Source organism: Salmo salar, chromosome ssa05 (genome assembly GCF_905237065.1).
Source record: "Salmo salar chromosome ssa05, Ssal_v3.1, whole genome shotgun sequence".
In the NCBI taxonomy this organism is placed as follows: domain Eukaryota; kingdom Metazoa; phylum Chordata; class Actinopteri; order Salmoniformes; family Salmonidae; genus Salmo; species Salmo salar.
The window spans coordinates 53992254-54013298 of NC_059446.1; the positions used below are offsets into that span (position 1 = coordinate 53992254).

The 21045-nt window shown below is 44.7% G+C and overlaps 1 protein-coding gene across 12 annotated transcripts in view; it reads right to left on the reverse strand.

Annotated features, from left to right (window-relative positions):
• The window catches only part of LOC106605129 (MAP7 domain-containing protein 1), a 67391-nt gene that overhangs the window by 33467 nt on the left and 12879 nt on the right, over positions 1–21045 (reverse strand). For all 12 annotated transcript variants that reach the window (XM_045718379.1, XM_014200470.2, XM_014200467.2 and 9 more), the window contains exons 2-3: positions 7623–7841; positions 199–267 (exon numbers count right to left, since the gene is read on the reverse strand). In XM_045718379.1, coding sequence (XP_045574335.1) covers positions 199–267; positions 7623–7841 — 288 coding nt within the window. The remainder of the gene's footprint in view (positions 1–198; positions 268–7622; positions 7842–21045) is intronic.

Sequence of the window (21045 nt, forward strand, 5' to 3'; positions counted from 1 at the left end):
TAGGTTGGTTTGACGTTCATTCAACGTTTTCTAAATGTTTCTGTGATACATGTGCACACCATCTGTAGGCCTGAAAACAAAGCCAATGCCGACACAACCTGAAACAAAATCTGCCACCACCCCTTACCCCCCAACACTAGGGGGCATCCTCTCCCTGTGTACAGAGTTTCCTCCTCTCAACCCTCCATCTCAGCTTACCCAGATATTTGGCCTTCTCCTCTCTCCGCTCCTTGGCCAGCTTCTGTCTCTCCTCTGACTTCACTGCGTCTAGGGTGAGAATGAGAGAACAAGAGAAAGAGCGAGAGAGAGTAAGTGAACGTGACAGGTCATTGTACACAGAGAGAAGCCCCAATCCAGCCCCACATCGGCAGAGCGATGAAACGCTGGAAGCTGGCAGTCAAATCTGGCAACTATATCAGAGCCAGATAGAGACTCCACTCTAGTATCTAATAGAAGTGAAGGAGCAATGTGGGAAACACTCTGATTAGGACTGGTGGTTGGTCACACCATGGCACACCTCGGCTACTGTGTCCTGGTGAGGATTCATGAGTGAACATGTAATTGCATTCAGTTAAGTAATGCACCTAATCCTAGACAGGATATGGCTATAAACAGGGTTTATGTTCTTTCAGCATTCAATTTAGCCATTATTGACTTATGAGGAAATGCACAATAAACAATCATGTTTGGAAGGCAGAAACGGTCTTTGTCCAACCTCGAGACAAAAACATTGTACATCAGAACAATCCATTTCTATAGAGGTCCTCGTCGATCTTCAAGCAGAGCTGTCTTGCAAGTTATTGTATATGTTCAAAGTCCCTGATGGTGCTGACTGGAAAATGTGGGTGTGTATCTGTGTTACATTACTGAAAAAAGGGAGAGGAGTGTTGATTTATCTTTTCCTACTGTAACATCTCTGGTGTCTGCATTCCTCTGAGCATTCCTCTGAGCACCTTAACCTTAACCTCATGCCTGGGAAGCATAGTCCTACTGTTTCAGGAATTCTACTGCACCCCTTTGGGTTGTTTGGTATAGATTCTTTGTGGAACATTTCCCCTGGCCCATAACCAATTATCAATTTAACCCCAATTGGTTTTGAATGATATTAAAAAAAAAAAAAAAATCATGTAATTAGATGATCATGTTGTATATGATTCATTGCATAATTATGACCTAGGCAAAACTCCCTGAATGAAAACACCATACTGTAATTATTATGATGTAATTCTCAAATGCCAAGCACCATTTACTACCTTTTCATGACAACTGATCGGCATTTAACCGGCCAAGTTGAATTCTACTGTATGTGTGAAGGTTTCGGGCATCATCTTCCTTCCATAAACAGAGCATATGTTCTACATCCATGTCACGATTCATACCTCAGGGGAGTCTAACACATTATAACAATATCATCACAGTGCTGAAACAATCCACCAGATACGGAAGATAAACAGCAGCCTCTCTATAACATCTTCTGATCCACTTTGACACCACGTCTGATTATGTATAGCGCTGTAAAAAGCTCTAGCGTGCGTTCGTTCCTTCGTGTGTGTGTGTGTGCGTGCGTGCGTGTGTGTGCCCTGACCATCACTATGAGTCCCCCCACAGGAGCATCAGAGACCGAAACAGAATCAAGTTGACCCAGAAACACTGCAGCGTTTTTGGGTTCCAGACTGTTAGCAGCACACTCCTCAAATCTCAACAATATGGTTCTCTCTCATCTCTTTTACTTGCCTTTTTGAAAGGAATAGAGGAGCAGTTTTATACATAGCGCTCATGGCAGACTGTAGTACTAGCTAACGCACACAGGATTTGGTTCTGGGGTCCAAGTTTTAATGCATAGGGAACTTTTGTCTGGGCATATCCAATTGGTATCCTTTAAATGGATACCTTCTCTCATTGGACGAAGATGGGCCTGCCTTTCTGGCTATACAGTGCCTTCAGAAAGTATTCATATCCCTTGGCAGCTTCATTAAATAGTCCCGGAAAAACACCAGTCTCAACGTCAACAGTGAAGAGGCGACTCCGGGATGATGGCCTTCTAGGCAGAGTTGCAAAGAAAAAGCCATATCTCAGACTGGCCAATAAAAATAAAAGATTAAGATGGGCAAAAGAACACAGACACTGGACAGAGGAACTCTGCCTAGAAGGCCATCATTCCGGAGTCGCCTCTTCACTGTTGACATTGAGACTGGTGTTTTGTGGGTACTATTTAATGAAGATGCCAGTTGAGGACTTGTGAGGTGTCTGTTTCTCAAAATAGACACTCTAACGTACTTGTCCTCTTGCTCAGTTGTGCACCGGGGCCTCCCACTCCTCTTTCTATTCTGGTTAGAGCCAGTTTGTGCTGTTCTGTGAAGGGAGTAGTACAGAGCGTTGTACGAGATCTTCAGTGTGTTCGTAAATTCTCGCATGGAATAGCCATCATTTCTCAGAACAAGAATAGACTGATGAGTTTCAGAAGAAAGATCTTTGTTTCTGGCCATTTTGAGACTGTAATCGAACCCACAAATGCTGATGCTCCAGATACTCAAATAGTCTAAAGAAGGTGGGTTTATTGCTTCTTTAATCAGAATGACAGTTTTCAGCTGTGCTAACATAATTGCAAAAGGGTTTTTTAATGATCAATTAGCCTTTTAAAATTAGAAACTTGGATTAGCTAACACAACGTGCCATTGGAACACAGGAGTGATGGTTGCTGATAATGGGCATCTGTAGATATTCCATTAAAAATCAGCCATTTACAGCTACAATAGTCATTTACAACATTTCTGATCAATTTTATGTTATTTTAATGGACAAAAAATTGGCTTTTCCTTCAAAAACAAGGACATTTCTAAGTGACCCAAAACTTTTGAACGGTAGTATAATTATTTTCACAATTCTTCAAGCTCTGTCTAATTGGTTGTTGATCATTGCTAGACAACCATTTTCAAGTCTTACCATAGATTTTCAAGCAGATTTAAGTCAAAACTGAAACACGGCTTGGTAAGCAAATCCATTGTAGATTTGGCCTTGTGTTTAAGGTTATTGTCCTGTGTACAGGCTTCCTTCTTTTCACTCTGTCAATTAGGTTAGTTAGTATTGTGGAGTAACTACAATGTTGCTGATCCATCCTCAGGTTTCTCCTATGACAGCTATTAAACTCTCTAACTGTTTTAAAGTCACCATTGGTCTCATGGTGAAATCCCTCTCCGGCAACTGAGTTAGGAATGACGCCTTTGTAGTGTGTAGATCTTTGTAGTGACTGGGTGTATTGATACACCATCCAAATTGCAATTAATAACTTGCTCAAATGAATATTCAGCGTCTGCTTTTTATTTTTACCCATCTACCAATAGGTGCCCTTCTTTGCCAGGCATTCAAAAACCTCCCTGGTCTTTGTGGTTGAATCTGTGTTTGAAAATCACTCCTCGAATGAGGGACCATACAGATATTTGTATGTGTGTGGTACAGAGTTGATGTTGTCATTGAAAAATCATGTAAAACACTATTTGTCACAAAAAGAGCCGTGTTGAATAGACCAAACTGCAGCGGGAATATGGATGCTCATATTTAAATTTTTTTTAAAAAGGAGTAAAGCATCCACTGGAAAAACAATACACACGACAGGAACAGTCTTACAGGCATACAAAAACGCAGTGCAAGAACAACTACCCACAACCCCAAAGAAAAACACACACTCCTATATAGGACTCCCAATCAAAGGCAACTCAACACACCTGCCTTCAATTGGGAGTCCAATCACCCACACAACATTTAACAAACACAAACCCCCTGCCACATCCTGACCAAGACTAACACAATTACGCCCTCTGCTGGTCAGGACGTGACAGTACCCCCCCCCCCCCCTCAAGGTGCAGATCCCGGAATGCACCTAAAAAAAAGAAAACACCAAAAAATCCCCAATACCCCAACAAAACCAATAAACAATAACCCATAAACAATAAGGGAGGGAAGGGAGGGTGGCTGCCGTCACCGACGGCACTGTGCTACACCCTCCCTCCCCAACCCACCTATCCTGGAGGTGGCTCAGGTGCAGGACGTGGACCTCGCTCCACCTTCGGCGTCGCCCACTTCGGTGGCGCCGATAGCTGCGCCGGGCAGACGGGCCACTCGGGCTGACCCTGGCAGACGGACCACTCTGGCTGGGCCGGAAGACATGCGGGCCACTCGGGCTGGGCCGGAGGACAGGCGGGCCACTCGGGCTGGGCCGGAGGACAGGCGGGCCACTCGGGCTGGGCCAGAGGACAGTCGGGCCACCCTGGCTGGGCCGGAGGGCAGTCGGGCCGCCCTGGCTGGGCCGGGGGCAGTCGGGCCGCTCTGGCGGCTCCGGGCAGTCGGGCCGCTCTGGCGGCTCCGGGCAGTCGGGCCGCTCTGGCGGCTCCGGGCAGTCGGGCCGCTCTGGCGGCTCCGGGCAGTCGGGCCGCTCTGGCGGCTCCTGACTGGCGGGCGGCTCTGGCGACTCCTGACTGGCGGGCGGCTCTGGCGACTCCTGACTGGCGGGCGGCTCTGGCGACTCCTGACTGGCGGGCGGCTCTGGCGACTCCTGACTGGCGGGCGGCTCTGGCGACTCCTGACTGGCGGGCGGCTCTGGCGACTCCTGACTGGCGGGCGGCTCTGGCGACTCCTGACTGGCGGGCGGCTCTGGCGACTCCTGACTGGCGGGCGGCTCTGGTGACTCCTGACTGGCGGGCAGCTCTGGTGACTCTTGACTGGCGGGCAGCTCTGGTGACTCTTGACTGGCGGGCAGCTCTGGTGACTGTTGACTGGCGAGGCTGGGCTGATGCACTAGACGCCTGATGCGTGGGGCTGGCACGTCCACACACCTCCATGCTAGTGCGCACAGTGGGAAACACCGGACCGTAGAGGCGCACCGGCGGTCTTGAGCGCAGGGTTGGCATCACCCCTTCAGGCTCGATGCCTACTTCGCCCTGGCACATGCGGGGCGCTGGTACTGTGCCTACCGGCCTGAAAATCCCAGGCCTCACCACAGCCCCAAAGCACGGGACCTGTCCAGTCTGCCCTACAAGGGTACGGGGAGCTGGCCTGGGGCTCCAATCTCACCCCGCAAAATAGCCCTTGTGCCCCCCCCTAAAAAATTCTTGGGGCTGCCTCTCGGGTTCTACCTGCCTCCCAGGCAGGTTGTCACAGTGGGCCCGCAACTGCTCCCATGTCCAGTCAATCCTCTCCTCCAATACTTCCAGCGACCAGGAATCCATCTCCTCCCGAGCGCGCTGCTTCCAACATTCCTCCCTCACTTGCCTCTGTCCTCTTCTCCGCTGCTTGGTCCTTTGGTGGTGGGTAGTTCTGTCACAGGTTATGTCGTGGTGTTGAAGAGAGGATCAAAATGCAGCAGAGTTGTGGAAACTCATTTTCTTTTAATGAGACACACGCAAAGCATCCACAGTGAAAAAACAAAACAATAAATGATACTCACGACAGCAACAGTTTTGCAGGCTATTCAAAACGCAGTGCAAAAACAACTACCCACAACCCCAAAGAAAAACACACACCACTATATAAGACTCCCAATCAAAGGCAACTCAACACACCTGCCTTCAATTGGGAGTCTAATCACCAACACAAACCCCTTAACATACAAAAAACCTGCCACATCCTGACCCAAAACTGATACCATACCTCCCTCTGCTGGTCAGGACGTGACACTATTATTTCACACAGGGAGTTCATGCAACTTATTATGTGACTTGTTAAGCAAATGCTTACTCCTGAACTTATTTAGGCTTGCCATAACCAAGGGAATGAATACTTATTGACTCAAGACATTTCAGCTTTACATTTTAATTTAATTTGTAAACATTTCAAAAAACATCATTCTTCTTTGACATTATAGGGTATTGTGTGTAGGCCAGTGACACAAAATCTCAATTTAATCAATTAAATTCAGGCTGTAACACAACTAAATGTGGAAAAAGTCAAGGGGTGTAAATACTTTCTGAAGGCACTGTATTTATGTCCATGGGAAATCCAGAAGAAAGTGTTACAGTAAAAACCAAGTCTCCATAGCAACAAGTAGCAAGTGCTATGGAGAGTGGTTTGGGGGAGCTGTGTGTGTGCGTGTGTGTGCGACATGCGTGTGTATGTGGTTGGCTGAACTGAAGCAGCAGGGCCCCCTGACAGTGACAGTGAAGGGTAAAATCCCTGGTCTTTTAAAGATCTCTTGAAAACACAGGGACCCTGAAAACCTCCCAGGAGGCAAGGGACCGCCGGTGGCCAAGTGCCATGAGCTGTCAGACCCGAGGCTGACAAAGTTTAATAAAAGCGGACATTATGGAGGTAGTGCTCACAAATGCATGACTTGCCATTTAATTTAGCTAATTAAGAGCTGCAGAGTGTTTCTCGTCCTTTTCCTCTGCCTCCTTCCCTCAGGGTAAGATTAAACACAGAGGTAAGCTTGCATGACTGAGCAGAAAGGCAATCTGAAGGAGAGGAAGTGACAGAAGTTGTTTGAGAATGTGCTGTCTCAGAGGTTTGTTGACTTATTGGTGCTCAAATGCTTCTAACAGACCTTCCAGAGACATAACATTATACGCCTTATCATAAGACACTACAAATGCTTATGACAGGTTATAAAGCATTATACCTGTAGACTTTAAGTAAAGTGTTACCAATATCTTTTACATTACAAAAGCTGATCTGCGATTGTTGTCTACTGAGAGATCCTGCAGTTCAATTAGATCGTCACTAAAATGAGCTCCTTGATCTGACTATCTGATCTGGCACACCAAAACCAGTCTTCTACTTTGGCGTTACTGTGATAATTTCGGAAATCAGTCAGTAGAACTATTTTGGTTCAGCTCTGCCACCTCACGCTACTGTTAAATAGACCATGACCACAGTCAATAGATTACTGGGCAAAGAATAAAATGGGCAGAGAGAAAATAAGATTATGTTCACAAAACCCCCCAAACACATTTCTTAGTGTTTGCATTAGCCAGCGCTCGGGGCAGGACAAGTAGTGGCATTGTGGAAACAAACGTGGTGGTGGTGCAACAGCGGGTCAAGCTAGTCTAAATGACCCCCTGGCATCACTCAGTAAAAAGTGATGCCCAGTCTGGTTAATTCTTCCAACTTTCATTAGAGACCGGAGGTGATTAGCAAGCAGGCTAGCTATAGCCCGTGAGCGACTAGCCTGTTAGCGAATAGCATTAGCCATCCACTCAACATTACATCAGAAATTACCCCAAAAATACAATTTTGGCTAAATTCTATAAACCCATAGCGACACAATTCTAGCTTAATGGATTTTGTCAAGTGAGCTGTAAGCGCTGTAACTAACCACCTGCACCATGTCTATTGGATTTACCCCCAGCACTGAAAGCCTGTGGTCAGGATAATTCTGGACTGAACCATTTTGTTATCCCAAGGGGTCAGATGACATCATCTGAGCGCTGAGGTAATTGCTCAATAATCACAGGGCACTGCTGAAGATAGCCTTTATTACACAACCATGGATATCTAATGCTGTGTTCCTACCCCTGAAAATGGTCATAAACTACTTCAAATGCTCTATGGTAGATAGAAACACATACTAATGGGTAGCCATTTTCACACCATTTCCTTTATTACCGGTAACACCACAGTATAGGGAGACTTACCTTTATTACGTTTGGGGCTAGAACGTGAGCCAGGCATGGGCGATGTCGGTGTAGCAGGTGACTTCGGGATGACGTCCAGTTTTGTGGGGGTCCCCACTCTCCTTTCTTTGTCTTTTTTCGTGTAGGTTTCCATTATCTGGGCTGGGCCTGTTTTAGGGTTGCTTGTCAACCCCTCAGTGTCTTCCTTTGTGGGGTTTGGGTCCTGAACCCGGTGGGGAGCTGGTCGGAGAAAGAGACAAAAACAAGCCAGGTGAGAAAATGGTGGAGTGAGAAGCGTAACACACCACAGTATAGAGATGGAATTCAACCTGTCCTCATTCCAAAGCAACTGCTTGTCTGGAGGTGGGTCTGAGTGACGTTGTATTGCTCTACTTTAAAGTCTAGAATGTAACAGGTGCGACACGTGGAATTAAGGTCTATTAGGAAATCCCTTCTCCATGGAAGAACTTTATACTTATGATCATAACATGATAATGATTGTAATTCACATACCTGCAGTATACTGTACATACATACTGTACCAGCAAGTCATAGTACAAGATCAACAGAGAACACAGGCATTGTGCATTGTGGTCTCCGTTGAGCTACTCAACTAACTCTCAGGCTCAACCATGTAAAACTATAAACACACAAGAATGATAAAGCACAACATGACAAGAACGATACGATACATCTCACCCACTGGCAAACCTTAAAGTCTAAATGACTCAAGATACGCTTAGTCCACTAGCACTCTAATACAAGATCTCGGTTCTCTGGTCTGGTTCTCTAACTTTACCCCACACTCCTCTCCCAGAACGACCGGCTGATTTATCGACAGTCAGGGCTGAGTGAATTCTCTCCCTGGCAGAACAAAACAAGGTAATTGCCTCTCTGCCTCTTGATGATTCTACCGGGGAGGAACGGATTGATTTAGTGTGAGGAGGGGGAAAAAAGAATCGCAGGATCCTCTCTTTATGACAAAGGTCATCATTAATTTAGCCAAAGAACATTTTAAAAGTGTACTCTGTAGTTTCCTACTAAAAACGTAGTGTCTGGTCTTTTTGAGTATCTTTTTGAGTAAATTGAACACTGGCTTACGTGGCACTAAGTTTTTTATTGTGTGTGTACAGTTTCATTGGGCCTTGATTGTGTGTGCATTTCATCCTGAGACCACATAAGACAATGAAATTACAGGTTGCACCTGCAAAAACCTTTAGGAATAGAAACAGTTGGACAGGGTGTTGGTTACGAGAGCTCTACGGCTGGGTCAGTGCCTCAGTGGCAGTGTGACTCACACTTGGCAGCTTGAGCCTGAAGCTCCCTGCTCAAACATAACTTTGCCCATGCTTTGGAGGCCTCACAAAGGCCTAGGGAGAAATGTTTGGCTCCTTTGTCCACTCAGCACTGTCGCCCTACATTCCCTATGCAACATTCAGCATTAAGCCGAGTTTCTTCCACATAGTCTCGCAGGGTAAGCACTGGGGCAACTTGCTTTAAATGATTCATCCAGGGCTAAAAACAATGACGGTGGAGCAGGTATGTCACAAAGGACCATCGGCAGGAGATTTACTCTCTTCTGTGCAACACAGTGGCAAGTATGATAATGCCACACAGTGCAGCAATGCTGGAGGAAGCAAATAGTGTATGACTTTGGAAAGTCAATATGATGTACTTAGTATCTAATCTAGCCGCATGTAGCCTATACAGTATAGCTATATTGTTTTGACTAGTACTCTGATACTGAACAGTAGGTGTGTGTATAGAAATTGAATGACTAGAACGGACACGCCCATCAAGTCATTCTATTTCTATGGGACAGGTCTCCTCCATATTGACATTGTCGTTCTCAGTCACCTGCCATCTGTTGTACAGTCTACCTGGCACAGAGAGACACACACAGCTAACCAGACCTCCTCCATCACATACACTATGCATTTTTGTGGGAAGCTGGCAAGCACCTGGCAGAGCGAAACCTGTGTGAATTATACATGTTATGGTCTGCTTGAGGTAGTGATGGAAATAAGACCGGCATTCAGGCAACCTGCTGCTTACCTCCGCAAAGAAGAGAGAGTGGGTGGGCATGGGTGGCCAACCAAGTCAACAGGGAGTACCAATGCATTATTACCACAAAAAAAGAAGGACCCACTCCATGAAGCATATTGTATATCAATATCAACACCATTTGACATTTCAACTTTTAATTTGAATTGATTCACATCATCCGAGAGTGCTACATGTACTTGTGTTACGTTAAGCAAAAACGCACTGAGGTTTTACGAGAAGCATTCTAGTCCCTCCTAGCTACTCCTCTAGTCGTAACTGACTGTGCTCTCCTGCATCCCTCTGTTGACATAGACATCAGACCTCATGGAAAAGACAAGCCAGAGCTCAGCTCATAGAAAAGCTCATATTATCAGTTCTGGAATGAGAGCATTTACTCTGATGACTCTTAGTTGGACATCGGCGCCATGGGCTTCCTTGAGAAGTGAGACTGGAGTGTGAGAGAGACAGCGACAGAGACATCGATGGAAAGAGAGAGAGAGAGTGCTGGCGTGCGAGATGAGCTGAGACGAGTCTACGAGGGGGCTCAGCTGAGACGAGACAGATACACAGCGGTCCCCTTCTCAAAGCCTGCCACTGTTAAATAAGTACTGGGCCAGCGAGGTGGATGAGCTCAGTGATGCACTCAGAGAGAGAGGAGCCATTGTTGGCGTCTCTGTATGGCAATGGGCCTGCTGCCAAACACACTGCAATGACAGGGAGAAGTGTCAGAGGGGAAGATATATAGAGAGGGGGAAACAGGAAGAGGGCAGAGAGAGAGAGAGAGAGAGAGAGAGAGAGAGAGAGAGAGAGAGAGAGGACAGAGACAGGGGAGAGAGAGAGAGAGAGAGAGAGAGAGAGAGAGAGAGAGAGAGAGAGAGAGAGAGGAGATATAAAAAGGGGGATATATGGAGAAAGGGAGAGAGAAACAGAAAGAGGGAGAGAGAGAGTGTGCAGAGGATGGCAACTAGAATATATGACAAGTGGCTGTATGGCAGGAAGCTTGGCCTCGGTGATGTACTGGGCCGTACGCACCACCCTCTGTAGTGCCTTGCAGTCGGAAGCCGAGCAGTTCCCATACCAGGCAGTGAGGCTACCCGTGAGGATGCTCTCGATGGTGAAGCTGTAAAACCTTTTGAAGATCTGAGGACCCATGACAAATCTTTTTAGTCTCCAGAGGGGGAAAAGGTTTTGTCGTGCCCTCTCCACGACTGTCTTGGTGTGCTTGGACCATGTTAGTTTGTTGGTGATGTGGACGCCAAGGAACTTGAAGCTCTCATCCTGCTCCACTACAGCCCCGTCGATGAGAATGGGGGTGTGCTCCGTCCTCCTTTTCCTGTAGTCCACAATCATCTCCTTTGTCTTGGTCACGTTGAGGGAGAGGTTGTTGTCCTGGCACCACACGGTCAGGTCTCTGACCTCTTCCCTATTAGGCTGTCTCATCGTTGTCGGTGATCAGACCTACCACTGTTGTGTGTTGGAGTCGTGCCTGGACGTGCAGTCAAGAGTGAACAGGGAGTACAGGAGGGGACTGAGCACGCACCCCTGAGGAGCCCCGTGTTGAGGATCAGTGTGGCAGATGTGTTGTTACCACCTGGGGGCAGCCTATCAGGAAGTCCAGGATCCAGTTGCAGAGGGAGGTGTTTAGTCCCAGTGTGGTGCAAGGATGAGCTTTGAGGGCACTATGGTGCTGTAGTTTGAGGGAGCATATCATAGCATACTCATTAACACCTGAGGACTATGGTCATAAAGAACACAATGGGTAGCAGTGCTGAGTGCGACCGCTCTGATAATCTGCATGATATATACAGTGTAGTGTCTATGATATAAATTTGCAAGAAAGCCCAGTCTGGAGGCACATTATGTATGCTGAATACAAATGAAACCTTACACTACTAAGCGTAAGAGTTGGAGGAAATGAGAAGAGGTGTTGTTTTGTGTTGTGCTGCAGGCTAGGGGAGGTTTGGCTGATTAATATTCCATGGTATTTTGGTGCAGTGGAGAGAAACGAGGGTCATTATGGATGTGATATTGTGGCTGCCTGCAGCCCTGCACTTTCGGACAACAGAGAAGGGATTGCTGATACAAAGACCAAGAGAATAGACACTATATTTGTCTCACGGAATAATATTCTATGGGTTACTGACATTTTAGTCATCTGTGCCCAAACTCTCAGAGTAGGAGGAGTGATGATCTAGGACCAGTTTGGACTTTAATATGATAATGAATAAGATGACATGGACAAACAGGACCTGATCCTAGATCAGCACTCCTACTCTGAGATGCTTTATGAATACGGGCACTGAGCAACAAGCCTGGTAACCCCATGCCAGTTACCCTGACAGGCTTGGGGCACAGCACAGCAACAAAATGTTAACACGCTAGCTGCAATTTAACACACTGTGGTTTTCAAAATGCAAATCTGATATTTGCACAGATGTACTCAATGAATTCCAACATAACCATTACTCGACTTACTGCCGAATAACCATTCAAATACTGCCTTCTGGCGTCAAACAGTGACCCAAGTCATCTGAGTGTAAAAACGTCTAAAAACAACTTAATTCAAAAAGTGAATGCAATAGGCATGTTATGAGGTAGACACTGCTGTCCAGCTGTGTGTATATTCAAGTGCAAATTGTCTTAGAAATAACTGTTTCACAATCATTCAGTCACATTATTACTCAGAATAAACTGGAACTCTGTTGAGTGAGCAGTAGGCACGTTCTTTGTTTGGTCTCTCTACATTTTGAAGAGACCAAATACAGTGCGCATATACACATGCAAGCACACACACCGACTTAATGTGTTTTTATGCTTCTTGGAGTGTTCCTACCACTCTAAATGCCGCCTTGCACAGACCTCGAGAAGTGCCACTAGAATCAATCTAAATAATGAACACTATGACACTGCAGATTCCATGTTCAAGGGTCGCTACTTTCTATCAAACCTGGGTTAACATACTATTTGACATTTTTTCAAATACTTTGAGAATTTACTTCAGCCTGCCTGGAGTGCAAGATGGGCAGCGTTTGCACTGTTGTGACTATTCTAATGGTCCCATTGTACCAGACAAGCTCAGTAAAACACGGATAAAGTATTTGAAATGCATAGTATTTGCGCCCAGGTCTGCTGTGGTTATATAGAGACAAACAGTGAAAAGCAGAGGGTTGAAGAGGCCAGGCCGGGGCCCAGAAAGTGGGACATACAAGCTTTAGGAATCTGAGGCATGCTGGTCCTGTACACTGTCCAGTTCAATTATTTTATTGTTGCTCTTTAATTATTAGTAATTTTTATATATATTTTTTTTTTATATTATTTTTTACTTAAGTTTATTTAGTAAATACTTTCTTAACACTTATTTTTTCTTAAAACTGCATTGTTGGTTAAGGGCTTGTAAGTAAGCATTTCACTGTAAAGTCTACACCTGTTATATTCGGCGCATGTGACAAATAGCATTTGATTTGATTTGTATTACACAAACAACCTCACAGTAGCCCCGAGACTGCTGCCCGGGGACTGCCGTGCAGAAGAAATATCAGCCCACAGAGGGAAGCACGAGATTGAACTTCACTCAACTTTCTAGAGCAGTGGTCACCAACTGGTCGATCGCGATCTCCAAAGAATTCCTAGTCTGTTGCCAAATATTTCTGTAAAAAACCCAACGATAAGGCCTAGAGCTAGAGGACAAAAAGTCGTATCCAGAGATGAGACATATATTTCAACGGATGGTAGTGAGATCTCGATAAAGTTTTCTGTTACCAAAACTAGAATCCGTTATTTACAGAGTGGACAAAGATTTGTGGACTTTACACTTTGCCAAAAACAATTTTTTAAATTGTGTTGTTTAGGAGTGCAAAGGCGAATTGAGTTATTGCACACGGGCACTTCATAGAGTAGGTGTTCCCTAACGGAAATATGCACATGCACGCTAGAACATGCCAATAGGATCGCACTAGATCTTGCTTGACTCTGCCCACCTTATTGCTTGTTCTGCCCACTATGATTCACTAGTTCCCATTGGAAACGACATGCTGTGGTGTATCTTTGGTTAGTTATAAAATTCATAGTCGTATCTGTCCCATTATGGCGTCTGTGAGAGCATGGGCAGAGCCATTGAAGCCATCTCCATTTTGAAGTAATCCATTTTCTTCTAATACTTCTGAGTTGGTAAACAAACTGAAAGGGAGCATACTGCCACCTTGAGTGAATTGTTTAAACAGTTATAAGGTTGGCGATTTACTGTCACCTGCAGTTACGTTTGCTCATGACACGAGTATAATTAATTGGCTAATCCCTCCTGATGACCTGGATAGAAGTATGTGATCCTTCCTTAACTCATAGGAAATCCCACCAAGTTAACTATTTAGAAATGGTGAAACTCCTCAATAGCGCTGCCCATGCTAAGAGAGGATGGATTTTAGTAAGGTAGGATTTCTTTCGTTTATTGCTATGGTCATTAATTGTACTGCACAAATAGAACAGGAATCTCAGAAAGATTGATTTGGTGGTAGCAGCAGCAGCAGAGAAGGTTTTGGGTGTCAGAGATTTTAGTGCAGAACTACAGGGGGTTTTGAGAGAAGGGGTTCCATCCTCCCAGGCCGACGGCCAGGTGTTGGATCTGTTAGGGCCAAAGTAGTGGGAAGGGGTGATGGGTTTGTTGGGAATAGTGGCAGGGTTGCCATGTCTGAGATTTTCTCTGAAAATTGGGCTACTTTGAAAACGATCGCTGGTGAAAACGTTTTGACGTGGAATGCAGGTTTTTGGACTACACTCATTTGCACCACGGCCGCCATCAGGCCGTGAGGCAACCTGTTGCTGTGCTACTTTGAACTGGACTGTGTTTACAGCATGAGCGGTCGTGAGTAGATGAGCTTGTTTTGTGATCAAAGCGAAAGCTGCATTTAGCCACGTGTGCACATTGTGTTCATATCCTTGGCTAGTTAGTGAGTTATTAGCCCAGATATAGATCATTTGCAGTCAACAATAGGGGAGTGATTGCTTTCTACAAGAGCCCAAAACGTGTACATTTCTAGACATCTTTGAAAAGTGAGTCAGGTAAAGAGCTTTTTTTGTCTTAAAGGGGCAGTGTAGTATTTTAAGACAGGCTTGAATAAGCTAAGTAGCCATTAGGCAGAGGGTAGCATCATTTGTCTGATTCTCTGTAATAATGGTATGGGAATAATAATGCATTTTATTTTGTACATTTTTCGGGGCATCAAACAACAAATCTGAAGGACAAGTGGATAAACAGGTTAATGTCAAGCCCTGCATGTTTTTTTTTTAAAGTCTTAAGGAATGTAGGCCAATATTGAACACTACACATTGGCTGCTGCTAAAAGGCTGAATGATAGAATGTTATGGGATGTTAAAATGTAATAATGGTATGGGAATAATAATGCATTTTATTTTGTAATTTTTTTTGGCATCAAACAACAAATCTGAAGGACAAGTGGATAAACAGGTTAATGTCAAGCCCTGCACGTTTTTTTTAAGTCTTAAGGAATGTAGGCCAATATTGAACACTACACATTGGCTGCTGCTAAAAGGCTGAATGATAGAATGTTATGGGATGTTAAAATGTAAAAATGTTATGGGAGGTATTTTCTCCATTCTTTTTGATGGTAGGCCACTTTGGTAGCCCTACATTATGATCGAATAGCCACAGTAGTCTACATGCCCACTGTTAAAACTTTAACTTATACAGCCTCAGTGTTGGAACTCTGTTCACAGTAAACCTGTGCTGGAAGTTGCACAGAATTTTCACAACGTTCAAGTTTTTGCGCTCAGCAGACCTGAAATTTGCTTAGTGCCTAAATTGTTTTGAGGGAATATTGCTCTGTAGCACCTTGCAGTCAGATGCCAACCAGTTGCCATACCAAGCGGTGATGCAGACAGTCAAGATACTCTCAATGGTGCAGCTGTAGAACCTTTTGAGGATCTGGCCCATGCCAAATCTTTTCAGCCTCTTGAGGGGGAAGTGGCGTTATCATTCCTTCACGGCTGTGTAGGTATGTGTGGACCATGATAAGTCCTTAGTGATGTGGACACCGAGGAACTAGAAGCTCTCGACCCGCTCCACTACAGCCCCGTCGATATGGATGGAGGTGTGCTCAACCCTCCGTTTCCTGTAGTCCACGATCAGCTCCTTTGTCTTGCTGACATTGAGGGAGAGGTTGTTGTCTTGGTACCACATTGCCAGGTCACTGACCTCCTCCCTATAGGCTGTCTCATCATCGTTAGTGATCAGGCCAACCACCTGTCATCAGCAAACTTAATGATGGTGTTGGAGTTGTGCGGAGGGAGGTGGTCAGACCCAGGGTCCTTAGCTTAGTGATGAGCTTGGAGGGCACATTGGTGTTGAACTCTGAGCTATATTCAAAGAATAGCATTCTTATATAGGTGTCCCTTTTGTCCAGGTGGGAGAGGGCAGTATGGAGTGCAATAGAGATTCCGTCATCTGTGGATCTGTTGAGGCGACATGCAAATTGGAGTGGGTCCATGGTGTCTGGTATGATGGTGTTGATGTGAGCCATGACCAGCCTTTCAAAGCATTTCATGGCTACAGATGTGAGTGCTATGGGGCGATAGTCATTTAGACAGGTTACCATGGTGCTCTTGGAAACAGAGACTATTGTGGTCTGCTTGAAACATGTAGGTTTTACAGACTGGGTCAGGGTGAGGTTGAAAATGTCAGTGAAAACAATTGCCAGCTGGTCAGCGCATGCCCTAAGTACCCGTCCTGGTAATCGGAGGTCGGATTTCTTTTAAGAGCTCGGAATAGCGTCCCGCTCCTTGAAAGCTGCAGCTGTAGCGCTTAGCTCAGTGCTGATGTTACCTGTAATACATGGCTTCTGATTGGGATATGTACGTACGGTCACTGATATAGTTATGATCAGATTTGCCAAATGGAGGGCGAGGGAGAGGTTTGTATGTGTTTCTATGTGTGGAATAGAGGTGATCTTGATTTTTTTCGTCTCTAGTTGCACAGGTGACATGCTGGTGAAAATTAGGTAAGACAGATTTCAGTTTACCTGAATTAAAATCACTGGCCACTAGGAGCGCTGCCTCTGGTATCAGAATACAGCGATATGGTCTGTTTAAAGAGGCTGAGGACGTCAGGGCATTGCTGCACTGCATCTTTTCCAGGTCCAGAGGTAAACTGTAATTTCACTGCTCTAGCTCTTCTAAGTGGCTTTCCATATCATGGTCTGAATGGAAATACGGCTGCATATAGTAGGTGATGAGGCCACTGAGATAAGTGCAAATGGCAACATTGCAACTGAAAATGTCAGTAATTCATCATTAGTGTTTTATTTCTCAGAGGAGAAACCACTGCTTTTTTCGTAATCAATGTGCTGCTCCCAACTTGCTTCCTGGGGTCTGGTGAGTCATACCAAATAAATGTCTCAAATCAAAGCACTTTACATAAAAATGACTGATGTGATATCTTTGATTAAAAATTAGACAAAAGCCCCAAGGCCTGACAAAAATGAAAATATATTTGTATTATCAACATTTTTTGGCAGCCTGAAAATCAAAAAATACAAAAAACATTTATGCATGCATGCTTCTATTTTCAAAGCCCAAAATACATATGAAAGCTGTAAATGCCATCAAACCGAGAAAAAAAAAACATGTTATCATTGTGTCCTTGATAAGTTGATCCCATTAGAATGTAAGGTATTTCATATCTCAACACTGTTCACTCAGGCCTTAAGTAACTGCCTAAATGTGCTGTGCCAGTCTGGTTGCCTGATACCCTGGCAGTCGTAAAAAGTGGGGAATTCGGACTGTGTGTGTTTGTGTGTGTGTGTGTGTACCACACCCCTTTCTGTTGGCTACCTGTTCTTCAAACTCCGACTCATGTGATTGTGATTGTGAGGCGGTGCCATCATACAGGCATTGAGGAACAAAGAGCGATGAGGTTGTCTCATCCACAACGCAAACATATGACTCAAATGCCAAAGTATGACTAAACATTACTCATTTACACCTGAGAAGGGATTTTGACTTTGAAAGCAAACCATCAACTAAGGCAATTGGAATGTGAAACTAAGAAATCCCCTAGCCTGGTCCCTGATCTGTTTGTGCCGTCTTTAGTGCCTTGTCAACTCATATGGTCATTGTCACGCCAAACAATGACCATAGGATTTAGCAAGGAAACAGATATTGGACCAGGCTTGGATTCCCACTATCCACAGAAAAGCACATGGGTAAAACCCATGTAGATCCTGGTCCCAGGACATCAACCAATTAGATCAGATACAAACACAGTGAGTCACTCAAATGCACCCAAATATAAAATCCTAGGTATTATCATTGGCACTGGCATGGCCCAGGACATGATGGAAATATAGGACAGGGTGGGAATGAAATATTCATAGATCCAAGTATTGCTCTCTCAAGCACATCTCTCTTCCCGTCTCCTGCCAAACCAGGCAAAAAAGGACCGAGCACAGCAAGACAACCACTGGTAATAGGGGCTAGTGATATGTGGACTTGGAAGCCCAAGCATAAAAATAGACTTCAAACTGAACTTGCCAGACAAAGAGCACTGAGTAAACAGGGTGGGAACTCTCTCTTGGTTCTCTTGCAAAATGGAAATGAGGCAAACAACAGGCTAGGAAATAGCATCGGGTCCCGAGCTGTGAAATCAGAGAGTGGAAAAGGGAAAAGGGCTGCTCCGAAAAAGAGTAAAGAGGAACCCGAGAGGCCAAAAGAGAATAGGTCTGCATCTCATTTGAGCGGGACAGGGAACTAATGAATTACCTCACCGTCACCCGCCTCACTCCTCTCTCGGCCCTCACACTCTCACCCCAGTTGGGGTGATGTAAGGGGCTATGGTGGGGACCCAGACACACTGGAAGCGCAGTGTAAACAACAACCACCAATTCTGCGCCAAAAGGCTCTCACTGTGTGTATTTGTGTGTGTGCGTGCGTGCGTGCACGTACTCATGCCGGGGTTTAAAAGTTCCAACTATCGGGCTTGCCAGCCTGCGAAATGAGTGTATTTGTACTTTGTTTTCAAGTTCCTAGAGTTCAAGCGACAACGGGTGTGAGAGAGAAATAGATAAAATAGATAAATCACTAATTCAAGTGTACACAGTTTCACTCCGCATTAGCACAATCAACACAACATTGCAGGTTACTTTTTAACTCCACAAAATATAATTGCTTGCTTGTGAGCATTATTATACATAAAACAAATGAGAGAAGAGATGTGTGCAGGGTTTACAATGTAACTAAACTGAGGTTGAAACATTATTGGGCATCCAACATCTAGAAATGGCAATTTATGGTCTAGTTAACCTGTTGTGGATAGGGGGCAGTATTTTCACGGCCGGATAAAAAACGTACCCGATTTAATCTGGTTACTACTCTTGCCCAGAAACTAGAATATGCATATAATTAGTAGATTTGGATAGAAAACACTCTAAAGTTTCTAAAACTGTTTGAATGGTGTCTGTGAGTATAACAGAACTCATATGGCAGGCAAAAACCTGAGAAGAATCCATGCAGGAAGTGGCCTGTCTGACAATTTGTTGTCCTTCTGTTACATCTCTATCGAAATTACAGCATCTGTGCTGTTACGTGACACTTTCTAAGGCTTCCATTGGCTCTCTAAAGCCTTCAGAAAGCGGAATGACGCGTCTCCTGTCTCTGGGCAGATAACAGGAGCAGAGTTTGTAAGTGGTCTGCCTGGGGACAGTGAGAATGGAGATGCGCGTTCACGAGACCTCACCGTTTTTTTCTTTCCCTCTTTGAATGAATACAACGTTGCCCGGTTGGAATATTATCGCTATTTTACGAGAAAAATAGCATAAAAATTGATTTTAAACAGCGTTTGACATGCTTCTAAGTACGGTAATGGAATATTTTGAAATATTTTGTCACGAAATGCGCTCACGCGTTACACTTTGGATAGTGACCTGAACGCACGAACAAAACGGAGGTATTTGGATAGAACTATGGATTATTTGGAACAAAAACAACATTTGTTGTTGAAGTAGAAGTCCTGGGAGTGCATTCTGACGAAGAACAGCAAAGGTAATCCAATTTTTCTAATAGTAATTCTGAGTTTAGGTTGCCCCGACGTTGGCGGGTGTCTGAATAACTAGCCTGTGATGGCTGAGCTATGTACTCAGAATATTGCAAAATGTGCTTTCGCCGAAAAGCTATTTTAAAATCTGACATAGCGATTGCATAAAGGAGTTCTGTATCTATAATTCTTAAAATAATTGTTATGTATTTTGTCAACGTTTATGATGAGTAATTTAGTAAATTCACCGGAAGTTTTCGGTGGGTATGCTAGTTCTGAACATCACATGCTAATGTAAAAAGCTGTTTTTTGATATAAATATGAACTTGATTGAACAAAACATGCATGTATTGTATAACATAATGTCCTAGGAGTGTCATCTGATGAGGATCATCAAAGGTTAGTGCTGCATTTAGCTGTGGTTTGGGTTTTTGTGACATATATGCTTGCTTGGAAAATGGCTGTGTGACTATTTTTGGCTGGGTACTCTCCTGACATAATCTAATGTTTTGCTTTCGCTGTAAAGCCTTTTTGAAATCGGACAATGTGGTTACATCAAGGACAAGTGTATCTTTAAAATGGTGTAAAATAGTTGTATGTTTGAGAAAGTTGAATTATGACATTTTGTTGTTTTTGAATTTGCCGCCCTGATATTTCACTGGCTGTGTCCCGCAGGTGGGACGCTAGCGTCCCACGTAGCCCATAGAAGTAAAGCAACATAATTCTGATTTGGGGCCGAAAACAACTTTTAAAGGTGGTGTCACGTGTGCTCCCTCTCCGGCCTCTAGGTCACTAGTCTGCTCGTTATTGCGCACACCTGTCACCATGGTTATGCGCATCTGCGCGTCAGTAGACTCACCTGGACTCCATCACTTCCCTGATTATCTGCCCTATATGTCACTCCCTTTGGTTCCTTCCTCAGGAGTCATTGTTTCTGTGTCGTGTGTGCGTTGTTCCTGTTTTGTATTATGTTACGTTTATTTATTAAAACACTCACTCCCTGAACTTGCTTCCCGACTATTAGCGCGCATCTTTACAGGCGGTCTCTCATAGCATATACATTTGCCTGTTAATAGTCATGTCTCTGTTAGGGTCTCTGCCACGGCTTTTCTACTGTCACCTGGCCTGGATGTGGAACAATGCTTTCCTCCCAAGCGCTGTCATGGATGTGGAACAACGCTTTCCTCCCAAGCGCTGTCATCCTTTTCAAAGCCATCGTGGTGATGAAATTCCCAGCAGACGCACACGCACACACAAACACACACCAGTATTTGATTGGTTGAGACACCCAGCAGTAATAGGGAGTGATAGGACCTTCACACACAAGCCACCCTCAACTGGATATCTGGGCCATGCAGC